This window comes from Semicossyphus pulcher, unplaced genomic scaffold, assembly GCF_022749685.1.
Source record: "Semicossyphus pulcher isolate SPU_LCO1_2020_fin unplaced genomic scaffold, fSemPul1.0.p SCAF_8, whole genome shotgun sequence".
Lineage (NCBI taxonomy): Eukaryota > Metazoa > Chordata > Actinopteri > Labriformes > Labridae > Semicossyphus > Semicossyphus pulcher.
Window position 1 is genome coordinate 19,045,151 of NW_027211759.1, and position 13,861 is coordinate 19,059,011.

The following is a 13,861-nucleotide window of genomic DNA, read 5'->3' on the forward strand; positions in this document are numbered from 1 at the left end:
GCAACAATTAAAGATTTCAGAATAAAAGCATGAAACTCACCTGAGATTGGCTTTTATTTTTTCACAGTACCAAATAAAACGTCTCCAAATATAAAAGTGATAAGTCATTGCAAAATGAACTTAATAACTGTAAACACTAAAATAAATATAAAAGAAACACACTGTACAAAGAAAAGCAGCATAAAATCTCATGTGTCCAGTCTGCGTTTCTTCATGTGCTGTCCTGCTCTGTACGGACTCACTGCGTCACCTGTAACGTTGAAAAGGCAGATTTAAGATCAGAGAGCAGCTCACCGACAGTGCATCTTGTCATGAAACTTCACCTGCTCTTGACTGATATTGGTTCTGATACTGAGGTCTGGACTGAGCCATGTTCTGTCCCGTGTTGTACGACGGGGCCTCGTCTGGAGGTCTGCCCGGGGCTCTCTGAGGGGTCTTGCTGCGTGTCTGCATCTGGTGATTCCCGGGCGTGCTGGGCCTGAGCGCTCTGGAGGGGTGGCCATCCAGCTCCTCAATCCCATCCAGCGTGAAATCCCAGAGCTCAGGGTCATCTGCAGGGAGACAAAATAGTCAGAAGAAGGTTTCCTCGCCACAGTAAAAGCATGTTGAGCCCTCTGCTGGAGGCTTAGAGCACCTGCTAAATACTCGTCCCTGCTGCTGGGCTTCCTGTGTTCCGCCGAGCTGCTGTCACTGCACACAGGGACTCCTTCATGACCTGGGGGAATGGATCCGTCTTTATAATGAAAACAAGCCAAAAAAACATTTATACCGCACAGAATTAGTTAAGGGACGCATTTAACAGACTTAACAGTTTAAAGTTTCAACAGAGTTTGACACTTGACTATTTTTTGTCCCCCGCTAGTAATATAAAACCTGTCCAGAGTGAGGTAATTTCAGTATGAGATCACTGCTTCACATGGCCCTGAATTATGTTACACATGAAACGCGTACCTTCCCTGGATCCTGGACCGATAGCGACTTCTGTGTCCTCAGACTTGGTCGGATCCTGTTTCTGCTGCACCCTCTTGGCCTCCATCTCTCTCCTGAACTTCTGCTGAAGCTGTTGCTGTCGCAGCTTTCTCAGCTGTTTGGGGTCTGAGTGCCCTCCAGACCCGACCACGTCCACAGAGTCTGAAACAGGTCTTGACAGAGGACACAGGGAAAAATATATTGGAGCTGATGCACATTTGGATGCGACAGAAATAAAGAAGTGTCATTCAAGAAAAAAAAGCCTCTTTGTTATTTACCTGGAGCCAGCGTTCTCGCTCTCCCTCTCTGCAGCAGGGCCTGCAGCATTAGGAGTGTGGACCTCTGAAATGTTCTGGTTGTGGTTCAGGACTCTGGGCTCCAGTGGCGTCCTGCCAGGACCCACCGCAGATAAAAGCTTTTCCTCCCGGACCAGACTGGAGAACCGAGCCTTCTCTATTGAGGGCTCCCCCTCAGAGCGCTTAGTCTGGGCCGGGTCCAGAGGAGGAGGAGGCTTTGTGCAGAGGAAGAGCGACAGGATTCAGCATCCACAGAATTCTTTTTAATGAAAATAGAAACACACATTGCTGAAAGTTGACGCACTGTGTCTGACCTGTTTGGGGATCTTGTTAATGGCTATGAGATACTCCTTATTCAGGATGCAGTTTCCAAGGGCATTTCCAAAGCATCTCAAAATGGACAAACACAAATAAATCAAACTTAAGCAAAAGACTTTCATCAGTCCTCTAATGAAAAGACATATTTTTAGGGCATGTAAAAATGTTTCCAGTACTTTAGTGCTCTCTTCATGCCATCAGTGACTGCTTCTTTTCTCGCCTTTTCCAGTGACAGAGCTTTAGACTTCAGGCCTTCACTGACTCCGTACCCTACATCCTCATGAAACGCCCCATCCTGCACAAAGAGTACGCACACAAATCCATGTTAAAATGAGCAGATGAGGGTGGATAAAAGATTGAATATAAGAATATCAGGAGAAAATATCCAACCTTCAGCTGCACTTTGACAAACGCACTGACTCCGACATAGAACTTCCCGTTGATGAGGTCGACAAAGTCTGTCAAATGTAAGGGCTTTGTTAGTCTGGTTGTTTGACAGACAGTTTGACTTTCACAGGTTCATCAAGAAGCTTCACAAGTCGTACCGACATTCTGCTGAGAGATGGAGTGAGACCATCCGTTGTATCCAAACATCTCATTAGCGAGGCTGATAACACGATGACCTTCAACATAGCACACCTGGAGGGGTCAACACACGTGCAGGTGTAAGAGGGGGAGAACGCGGGGTTGTATATAAGTGCAACAAAATCTTTTATTGCATCTTGAAAACTTACATATTAAAAGGAAGTATGAACAAATTACATAACAGTAAAGAAGTGCATTTGTGCATTAATAATGGTAATATTAACCCAGTTATAAGAAACACATCTAGCTCTGATTGTTTGCAGCATTTCTACAGTTCACTTGAAACCGGCTGCACAGCTGTGGAAGCTGTACAGAAAACAAAGGCAGAGGCACAAACAAAGACTTGCCCTCTGTCCTCCTCCTGCCACTCTGGTACTGATGTACTCTGGTCCCAGCTTCTGTCGTAGAGCATTGTGCACCGCCTGGTACTCCTCAGCTGTGTAGATGCACTGAGAAACCAAAAGCAAAAACACACACGGATGTTTTTTTGGTCAACAATTATTGATCTGGGATTGACTAAAGCTCCAAAGCTGCCACAATTACAGCTGCGACCAATTGCATGCAGGTTAACTTGTGCATTTTGGACTGGAAGCACAATTAAGTCTATTTGAATTCCAAGTAACACTGTAAAATGTGGTAAGGTCCAAGGCGGGTGGACACTTATGCGAGGCTCTGTATATACTAGTATTGAGAAGTTTGGAGCAGTGTGTCACAAAAACAGTTTTAATCTCATAAGTACAAGCAGGAGCTTATTTTGTGCAAACATACAAACTCTGTTTCAATCCAGAGAACTTTAAATCAAGTGGAGATCCCCAAATTTTAAGGATACAATATATGTCAGGATTAATCTTGATTAATGATGGACTACAAATTGTTGGATATGGTGCAGCCATGAAAACATCAAGTCCAGGGTTCTACTATTCTCCCTCAGTTTAAACATTTAATAGCCTCGTGAAGAGATGGAACAAGGGGGTGAGGTGAAAAAATATATGTAATAATAATAATAATAATATAAATATGATAAAATAATAAACAATTATATCATGCATGTCATTTCTGTTTCTTCCTATGTCATTTTTTATGCCTTTAAGCCTGTGCTGGACATTTTACCAGTGCATATCAACAAACATACACATACACACAGCTTCACCTTGATACTGTATATGAACAACAATAGTTCTGACTGAAATTGGCCCAGAAATTCCCACATAATCACTACACATGGTGTGGCAGGTGCAGCTAATTTAAAGGAACAGGTGTGTTAGCAGGTTTCTCTGCCTACCTGCCCGAAGCACTTGGGTGCAGAGATGCTCCTCTCCTCAGGGTTACTGGACATGGTTGCGAAGCTCCTCTGTAGTCACTTAAGTAAACAGAAAATAAAGTTAATGTAGCTAAACTGCTGTACGTCGCCCTCACTAAAATGAACCTTAAAGTACCTGAAGTGACTCAAAGTAAAGCTAACAATAAAGGTTTGTATATCAGCACGTCAAACTAGTGCTGTCTCCAGTTAGCTCGCCTGCTAATCTTACATTAACCATGACGGATAGTCGTTGAAGGTCAGTTAGCCGAAGCATATTAACACAAAACTTACCAGTTAAACTTCCTTAAAAAGTAATGTATTGTGCTGCTAGCCGGAGTACAGGAATATTTGCTACATTTTAGCTCAACAGGACGAACATCTGAACTTCCCGCTCGGACCGGCAGGGGAGGAGCTTATGCTGCCTTCACGTTCCGTCGGAAAATAGAGATTTAACTGAAATGCTTTTGTAAGATATAATGTTCATTGTAAGTCTTCTTCTTTCTTGTCGACAAAACTTTACCCTCTTAGTGGTTCAGTCCACAACTAAGGACTACATGTTTTCAGAGTATAATTTGCTTAAAAAGCAAAAATAGAATAGAATCATAAAATAATTATGCCTACTTCATTCTGTCGCTGTAGGACATTATAGCCTAACTAAAATAAACATTTAACTAGAAACACTAAGTTTGATTATTAATGTATTATAGAAAATGACAGCTCTGTCAGTGGATTTATTGTAATGCTACACAGTGACACCTAATCAATAATAAAAAAAAATGATTACTACACAGGTGTGCCATATGTCTCCAGTGTATTTCTTGCTAGAAAATGGACATTTACGAGGTGAATTGAACTATACATAACATTCACATTATGTACTAGACAGAATAATTTAATCATGATATACGATGATTTCACAATAAAGCGGACAAGTGTCTTTTATAATCCCCTATTCTTACATGGAGTGGTTATACATTTGAGATGCTGTACTTTATTCATTTTGTTGTAATTTGAATTTTGGGGAAATACATTTAGAAAGATGGACTATTTAGGTTTCTTCTCTTTTTATTCTTCATTTTAATACTTTACAACAACATGTTAAAACACTGAATCTTGGGTAAGAGTATATTCCTCTTTTATCTGTTGTATGTAAATGTGCGGCTCTTTGATCCAGTAGATGAAATAACATATTACTAAAATGTTTTTTTAATGTCATGATTTATGTTGGGGGTTTTTTAGGCACTGTGAACATGGATCGTGTTTGCACAGCACAGAACCATACATTTCTCATATAATAAGGAGGCTACTGTACTGTACGCCTCAGGTCTTGCGTGATACTTATACCAGTTTAGTTTGTCACGAGAGCCAGTTATTTAGGCTAAATCACCACTCGTGGAAAAAAGGGGATTATCTGCAAAATGCCCGCGCCCGCTGACAGATGGCAAAACACCCACTGTGCTAAACGGCATAGATTGGGGTCAGTGCTGCTGGATGATATGCGTTTACTATATCCTTCTCTGTTTATGAAGCCACATGCATGCACGAGGCCAAAGCAACGTGGCACATGCAGGCCCCATTCCAGAAGCAGTGTCTTTACTGCACACCTGGCTGTACCTCTGAGCTTTAGTGCAAATACAGTAGGCTACAGCTTTAGCTTATTTTATGGATGATTGTGTTATTAAGGGCCTATATGCGCCTATAAATCCGCCTCACACAGCCTGCGTTTAAATACTTTATGAATAAAGTCAAATACATCCGGGCATGTCCAGGGCACGGCAGAACTCGTGCTTCTCTTGAATCCCAGTAATTCCCCTCTTTTGCATACTGCTCTAACCACAATGCGCGTGCACGTGCAGCTCATGGCCGCGCCCAGGTTTTGCTTTGCATCTCGTCAAAACAAAGCGGGGGCGAGCCAGAGAGCGAGCGAGCACACGGCGCTGCATGCTTCATGAATGAGTCCCCTTCCACCGCACCGCAGGTCGGACCCTTCATCCGCCTGCACCCTGATGCCCGTGTGGGTGCGCAGACGGGCGGGGAACAGTAGAGGAGCCAGCCGTGGATGAGCCCGGACAGTAAACACATCCCAGCAGTACTACATGACCGTTTCATCCCTTCAGGAGCAACACAGGATACGGCACGGTGAGAGCAGGCTACTGTGGGCGGGCAGAGGCGCATGATATACGGCAACTTTGTGGCCATTATGAGACAGTTTTTATCCATAGGTGGACTTTGTGATGCATCTCTGCCTGGCTGTGTGTGCTCATAAGACACTCACGTTGTTTACACTGCTTCATTCTCGCGTCTTCACAGGTAGAAAAAATGGAAAAACCTCCACGTACGCACGACTGGCTGTACATTCCTCCCCGTAGGACAAACGTGAACTGTTGATTGCATGTCTTTACCATTGATTAGCTATCCTATCCCGAATAAACATGGGGCCGTATCGTGGGTTATCAATAGGCCAGAAAAGCAATAGAGACTAATAGGAATGAAAGTGACATCGATCCGACTGTAGTCGCCCCTGAGAGACAAGGAGGAGGGGGGAACAAAAGCAGAAATGCTTAGACTGGCGTGGCATGGCATGTCGGGTAGATTGTGTGTAGTCTGCTTGTGAGCCTCTGGCTGAGATGTGATGTTACTGTGATGAAACTGCAGGTCAGCCCTCTGAAAACACACCAGTCACACATGTTATCACACACATGCAGGGGGGGCAGTGAGGGGGAGCGCGTGTTGTGTCTTTGTCTGAGGAGTGACAGCCCAGACTGTTGTTCTCCCCTCTGACCAGGGGATGGTGCTTCACTATGTACAGTGGGTTTCTATGGGGAGACACCCAAACAGACTATAATACTGTAATGAAATACTCCATCATGGCTTCCTTGCTCTTACAGGAGTAACACTCAACCTCATACTGTACATGTTCGCACATGCATCTCCCCTTTTGTTCTCTGATGTAATAGGTGACTGTGGTTCAGTTGTGATTGCAAAACACTCCTCCATTGTGTTGAAATAACAGTCATTGAGAGAATCAGGAAACAGAAAGCAGCCAGCTGGTTTCACACCTCTTTTAAAGAGGTCACAAATGTGTTGCTGGATTTCTTCCGCTGCCCTTTTGACTGTAAGTTTGACTTTTGACTGTTTCAAAGCTTCAGTGTTTCTTATTTCATTCATTGTCTCATAGCAGCAGCAGACTCATGTCTGTGTCAGAGCCTCAGACATTCTTCACAGATGCTTCACGTCGCTGCGTGTGACCACTCCCAATGTACACTGTCCATTGATGATCTGTTTACCTTCAGTTTAACCGACATAACCATTTTACCCTAATCCCTCTGTTATGTTTCAGATGCTTGATGGACTCCGGCGGAGGCACGCCTCCCGGCCCTCCTCCAGGCCCACCTCTCGCCCCCTGTCACTCAACTTCAGCACCTTCTCGGCCCCTCCCCCGAGCCCGGACATGGACACCAGCAGTGAGCATCCAATCAGGAGGTAAAGGCTCAGTTCCTGGGATTAAAATTTCACAACATACAGCATCCTGGAAAATGCCTGAAATATTAATGAGCATTCATAAAAATCCCACGTCCTCTCCTCTCAGAGGATCTCGGTTAGCGGCTGAGCTTTGCTCGCTGCCTGTTGACCAAATGAGAATGATCTCCTGGTTTGATTGACTCATTTCCTTACGTGTGTACATGTCATCCATTTGTACAGTTTTCTCTCCATGTTTTCTGTCTGCCTGTACGTGGGTTTGAAAGAGGGTGTTGTTGTTTACTGTCTCTGCTGTCAGCTGAGTTTATGGACTGTGTGGGATTAAAGTCATCGTTTCTTCTTCTTCAAAGAGCAAATTTTCAGCAATCCCTGCTGAAATTATGCAAAATGTGTTTCAATTCAGGACATTTATTATGTTTATTTATCATGAAAGTAAAAATTCATCAAATTAGCGCTCATTCCAGTGGTCCTGGTGTGTAATTAGGATTAAAGAAAATCAGGTGTCTTAGAGGAGACATTGTCTCGTGCAGATTTAGATTGACAAATCCACAGAGTTTATGACAATCTACCTCGATCACTTTAAAACAAATCAATATACTACTGTATATCTAGTTAGTTTTTTTAACTGACTGTCACTGGAGTGTCCACCGATTCAATTTCGAGAAGCATATAAACCTTTATTTTTCCCTTGTAAACAGCCATGCTAGCTCTTTATTAGCCTCTAAGCTAGGCTAATAAACTGCTGTCTCTTTGTATGTGGTGTATTTAGTGGCATTGATGTTTTTATCTAACACTCAGCAAGACAGTAAATAAGAGTATTCCCCAAACTTTTCGTTAACCCCCGAACTATCAGTGGCCTGCCTGTGTTTGATCAGTCATTACAACTAAAGCTGTTCTGCCAAACATTGTTCAAATTCATGTTTTGTTTTGTTTTTTGTAATTCTAATAGAGATCATAAAGATTTTCAGAAAAACCCAACATGCCAAGTTGAATTAAGAAAGAAAGGTTTCCAAAAAAGATGCACAAGACCTGCAGAATACTTCCCTTTGATGGAACAATGGCGCCATAGAAACGAGGATTCCCGGGATTGTACGTTTCATTCAGAGTAAACATCAAAGCTTTGATTTGAAAAATTATTCATGAGATTCTGCCAGGCAGGGCGGAAGAAGAAAATGATTTTACCCAACCTTCAGGCTATTTAAGTTGGTATAAAAGAGGAGAAACCGGATGTTTAAACTCTCAAATATCAGTATCATTATGATCCGGTTTCGGTGTGTCCTTCCTACTTCTGTTGTCCTGCAGCAGCTGTGCTGAAAATGGGAGAGCAGGAAAACCTTCTTCATTGTCCTGTATTGTGTCCCTGCTTCCTATCCCTGTTGTTGTTGATAATAACCTGGACAACTTCCTCCTCCACCTCCTCGCCGCACACTGACAGGCACAACAAAGACCCGACTGCTTTCGTCTGCTCATTCTGCAGTTCTGTGGCATCTGTGCTCTGCATAAATATTTGTTTGCATCAATGGCGGCATTGTACTGAAAGAGAGGCAGAGAGGGAGGAAGAATATGCTCCCATCACTGCATGTGCTATTGTTTCTCTTTTTCAGAGACCTGGGCCACCTCTCGGCTTGGCTCCACCCATCCTGCTCTTACCGGGTTGCCCCTCTCTCACCATGCATCATTCTGTCCTACTTCTCTCATCCTCTGTCACCGGCCGCTCTTTGTGTTGTCATTGTGTTTTTTCCTCTCTCAGACTCACGCTGCTTGTGTTCTCCTCCTCCCCTCCAGCTATATCCTCTTCTTCTCTGTGTCTCTGTTTGTCAGCTCGTAGCCTGACCTTCTTTCTCTCCTGTCCTGTACTAAGTGCAAACTCTGTTTCTCCCTCATGAGGACTCTGCACCGGCTGAAGTTGATGAGCTCCCCCAGCCTCAGCGAGCTGGGCAAGAGCGAGAAAGGTTCACCAGAGGACAGAGGGGAGAAGCAGAAGAGGGCGGGAGCCAACGCCACCTGGAACAGGTACACACAATGCAATCAAGGCGCAAAGAATGCAGCAGTTTAAATGCATGTGACCAATATTTTAGACTTTTTGTGTGTGTGTGTTTTGTTGCAGCATCCATAATGCCGTAATAGCAGTCTTCCAGAAGAAAGGTTTGGCAGATAACGAACTCTACGTCCTCAACGAAGGTGTCCGGTAGGTTTTTACTCACACAAAACATAGAGAAAAGTTCCCTTTTTTGTCTGTTGAGCTATAATTAGTTTAATTACCGTCTGTCCTGCATGTGCTGACCGAACATTTTCTTTTGAATTAGTTTGTTTGTATGTGTAGTGTACAGTATGTGGGCCTGGGGAGTCATGTGGTCCTGCCAGATATCTCATTATCTGACCAAACCAGACCCATCACTTTTATCGCATCATCCTCCAGTACGGCCCAGTAAACATATTTACATGTAGAGAAAAGCCCCAAGGAGGCTGATTTACATTTCTTCAACTGTTTACAGGAAACTCCCTCCTATAATGCAGAAAAACAGGATGCTTAGTAGATTGTACAGTAGTACAGTTACATGTTATTAAATGCATTGAGTAATCAGGCTGTAAACACCACAATAGGTAATAATGGTTAAATACTCTTTATCTTATAATCACTGACTCTTTGTTTGAGTCATAAAGACACATATTTGTTTCCTCAGGCATCTGCTAAAGACCGAGCTGGGCTCCTTCTTCACAGAATACCTTCAGGTAGGAGACTTTTATTATTTGATGGAATTGGGATCAGAATTTGGCTGCAAAAGCCATTCAGATGAGACTAACTTTTTGTGGTAGTTTTAAGTGTTCTTGTCTAAGATTATTACATTTAATGGTATGTTTTATTTGTATTTTACAGAACCAGCTGCTAACAAAAGGCATGGTCATCCTTCGGGACAAAATAAGGTTCTACGAAGGTACAGAATGACCGATTGCATATAATAATAGTATACCATTTGACATGATAAGATATGTTACGATACCATACAGCACAATACGGTATGATATGGTACGATACGATACAATGCGATACGATACGATACAAGACAATACTGTACGGTACGATGTGATGTGATCCAATACAATCAAATATGATACAATACGATATGATCCAATACTATAGAATACAATACTATACGATTCAATATTATACGGTACGATGCGATCCAATACTATACGATTCAGTACTATACAATACGGTACGTTGCAATACGGTACGTTGCAATACGGTACAATGCGATACAATACTATATAATATGATAAGGTACATTACGGTATGATGCGATGCAATGCAATACAATACAATACAATATGGTACGATGTGATGGGATACAATGAGATACGATACGATATGATACGATGAGATATCGTACGATGAGATACGGTACAATGCGATGCGATACAATACAATACTAAATGATACGGTACGATGCGATGAGATGAGATTCGATATGATACAATACTATCTGATACAATACAATACTATACGATATAATACGATAGGATACAATACTATATAATGCGATACAAAACTATATGATACGGTACGATGTGATACGGTACGCTGTGAGACAATACGATACAATACTACATGATTCGATATGATATGATACAATACTATACGATACAATGGGATACGATACAATACGGTACAATACGATTTGATTTGATACGATATAATACAATTTAATATGTTTTGTTATGATGAGACTTTATTTGAAATTTGTTTGGCATCCTCAGACAAATCTCTTCAAGAGATTTACACAGTGATTTACAAACAGTTTCATATATGACACTTTTCATAGCAATACATAACCCATCAAACAGTCATGACAATTATACATATCGCATTATATAGATTATACTGGATTCAGATCCAACCAACAGCACGCAGTTTAAACGGAGAGAGTCCGCATCACATAATGCAGGGCAGTTATTGGTATTCTTCTTTGAAACACACGAGGATACATTTTGTTGTGGTGTGTGTGTCAGTGAATCAAGCTGTAATAAACGTGTTTGTTCCTGTGTGATTGGTGTAGGTCAGAAGTTGCTGGACTCTCTGGCAGAGACGTGGGATTTCTTCTTCTGTGATGTTCTCTCGATGCTGCAGGCCATCTTCCACCCTGTTCAGGTACACAACCATCTAAAGACTGAGCTGTTTTTGTCTCTGTTGAGCAAAAGACAAACAAACGGAACAATTCCACGTTAACTTGTTGGTTGTTGTTGTGTCACTCCAGCTCTTCTCTGTGTCCTCCTTGTTTGCAGGGTAAGGAGCCCTCAGTCCGACAGCTCGCTCTGCTTCACTTCAGGAACACCATCGTCCTGAGTGTAAAGTTAGAGGACGCCCTGTCTCGACCTCGAGCCCGTGTGCCCCCCTCTGTTACACAGATGCTGCTGATTCTACAGGTAGGAACGCAGGCGCTGAGGAAACTGAATAGCCTGTTTCCTCACTCACAGTTTGTTCAATCCTTCTGTTTCCAACAAAAAAAGCAACCAAATCATGTTTCTGAGCTTTGCATGTGGCAAGTTGTCAACCTCTCCCTCTCTTTGTTTAGGGGGTCCACGAGTCGCGCGGTGTGAATGAGGAGTACCTGAGGCTCGAGTCTCTGGTACAGAAAGTGGTCTCCCCCTACCTGGGCACCCACGGGCTTTACTCTGGAGATGGTGCTGAGGCCAACTGCTGTGTTCTGGGTGAGAAAAAAACTCAAAAAGCAGACAAATAATGCTTGTGCCCGATGAGTAACATAAACTAAACACTCGCTCTACTTTTACCCGGTCTGTAGAGAAGTGTTTGCCGTGGGGCTGGCCAAAGTCTGTGGATCAACCGTCTAAGAACCCCGTGGTACGATCGAAAAGCTACAACATCCCTCTGCTGCTGACCCCAGTGGCTGAGTATGACCCAGATGCCAGCTCTGTGGGCAGTGGAGGAATTAGGCGCCACTCAGCTTGTGAGATTATATCATGCCTGGAGGAACAGGGACTTGCCTACGCTGACCTGGCCTCAGGATCTGAACTGTCTGGCCCCTCCTCCAACAGGCTGTGTGTGGCCTCTCAGTTCAACGGTATGACACAGATTCACATGTCACATGTTGGTTATTATGAGGAAACAAAAAGCGTGATGTAATAATCCATGATAATCCAGGAACCCTCTCATTCACAGGTATCTTAAAAGGATCAAGTGCTAGGGACTTGCCTCTTTCCTCTCCGTCCATCCTTCCCCTTCATTCCTCAGGAGCTCTCCACGGCACGGAGGCCACAACAACAATGACTGATCTTAGTATGGGTGCATCCTCCACGCCGCCCAGTGAATCATCCAGCCCGGAGACCATAATTGGACAAGTGCTGGAGTCTGCAGACTCAGACTCGGATGGGATATTTATTGATTTCCCTCCTCACTCCTCAGAGGCTCTGGGGTACAGCCACGATAGCAGGCAGAGCACTGTGTAGCTGTGGCTGCCGTGAACGAACCCACAACCTCCCCACATCCACAGTGTGTGCTGTAATAATCTGTGATTATTACAGATCAAACAAAGCCACATTTCATTCAATGGGTACCATCTTCTTTTCTTGCTGTAGTACGAATACTTTCCATGGCGAGTCCATTCCAAGTGCTTTCAGCTGCGAGTGAAAACCTCTCCGGCCTTTTTCAACACAATACAACACAGATGTAACAGAGAATGTTTCACCAGGTTTTCATCTGGAGGACGCCAGAGTTGTGTCTTTATATCCTGAGCTTCTAAGATTTTAACCTAACAAGTCAGATAAGGTTCTTATAAGGACGATATTTTATTTTTTAGTATTAACAAGAAATCCCATGAAAAAGACCAAAATCAACAGGAATTTAATCCTTCAAGTATTTTTTCTGCTACAGACCTACATTTTTGTCCATAAACTACTTAAAGCTTATCACTGTGCAATGCGTTAAATGAATTAACTAGTGGCTAAAAATAGTACCAAGAACACTATTTAATCCTGTTTAAGTTATGTATGCTAAAAACTACAATACCCATGTCTTTTACAGAATTATTCAGCATTTTTAAAGTTATATATTTGTAACCAGGATTAAGAAGATATTCAGTTGGAATGATGAGTTAAATCGTCACCGACACACTTTGGACATTCTGAGAAATGCATTAACAGATTGTTGGTTTTGGTCTTTTTATGATTTTTTTTTTGGCAATATAAAAAATATACAATAAAGTCAGTATTATGCTTTAACTGAAATTAAAACAAAATGACCCAAATTGAAGTAATGAGGTTTTCAAAGCGCATCAGTTACCCAGATCTACTGCATGGATGTTACGCCATCATTTACATGGAATAATTACAGAAACTTTACATTTTTATTGTGTTTTTTTTATTTTAATGAATATTTTGTATTTTCTGTTTACGCTACGGTAACACAGTAATGAGGCCTCCTGCTCTCAGTTTTGTACGACTTCTTGTGGACTTTTGAATTGTTTTTATCGCAGCGGCGTTCATGGAGGTCTAATGCAAAAATCTCGTCTTATAGCAAACATCGGTGTGTCAGCATTTGCTTTTCTGCATCAGCTCTGTACAGCAGGAGTATGAGGAGGATGACGATGTTTATTGTTTACATTCAACAAAAAGACATGAACATTTTGGCTGAATGTCGTCTCACACACTGTATTTGCACCACCACTACCATGTAAATAAAAGTGCATTGTTGGTTTTTTTAGGACAGCTAGACGGTGTAAAGTGAGCTTTTACCTTTAAATGAATTGAGATTTTAATAAGGGCTTTTTAACTGAATCTTTTTCAAACGATGTTTTACCTCAAGCGTTTTGTACTTTACTTTTTTTGACAATCTATGATGTCTATGGAGTTGTACTTTGTATTAATTTGTTATACTAGCCCATTAAAAATTAAATAA

General features: G+C 42.3%; 2 protein-coding genes across 3 annotated transcripts; one reads left to right on the forward strand and one right to left on the reverse strand.

Annotated features, from left to right (window-relative positions):
• Positions 1 to 88: 88 nt before the first annotated feature.
• rad52 (RAD52 homolog, DNA repair protein) lies at positions 89 to 2,206 on the reverse strand. Of its 2 annotated transcripts, none has more exons than XM_069686544.1 (9): positions 2,129 to 2,206; positions 1,974 to 2,041; positions 1,760 to 1,878; positions 1,580 to 1,655; positions 1,248 to 1,480; positions 952 to 1,142; positions 635 to 715; positions 324 to 551; positions 89 to 250 (listed from the first exon to the last, which is right to left on the reverse strand). In XM_069686544.1, exons 1-9 carry the CDS (start codon positions 2,175 to 2,177, stop codon positions 189 to 191), a joined length of 1,107 nt encoding a protein of 368 aa, XP_069542645.1. In that variant the 5' UTR covers positions 2,178 to 2,206; the 3' UTR covers positions 89 to 188. The 2 variants fall into 2 exon arrangements, with proteins under 2 accessions (XP_069542645.1, XP_069542644.1); XM_069686543.1 differs by having other exon boundaries at positions 635 to 733.
• Positions 2,207 to 6,528: 4,322 nt separating this feature from the next.
• prr5a (proline rich 5a (renal)) lies at positions 6,529 to 12,686 on the forward strand. Its single transcript, XM_069686538.1, has 11 exons — positions 6,529 to 6,583; positions 6,809 to 6,951; positions 8,836 to 8,961; positions 9,056 to 9,136; positions 9,633 to 9,681; positions 9,827 to 9,884; positions 11,007 to 11,098; positions 11,233 to 11,373; positions 11,523 to 11,658; positions 11,751 to 12,029; positions 12,128 to 12,686. The coding sequence occupies exons 1-11, from the start codon at positions 6,548 to 6,550 to the stop codon at positions 12,412 to 12,414; spliced, it is 1,428 nt and encodes a 475-aa protein (XP_069542639.1). The 5' UTR covers positions 6,529 to 6,547; the 3' UTR covers positions 12,415 to 12,686.
• Positions 12,687 to 13,861: the final 1,175 nt, after the last annotated feature.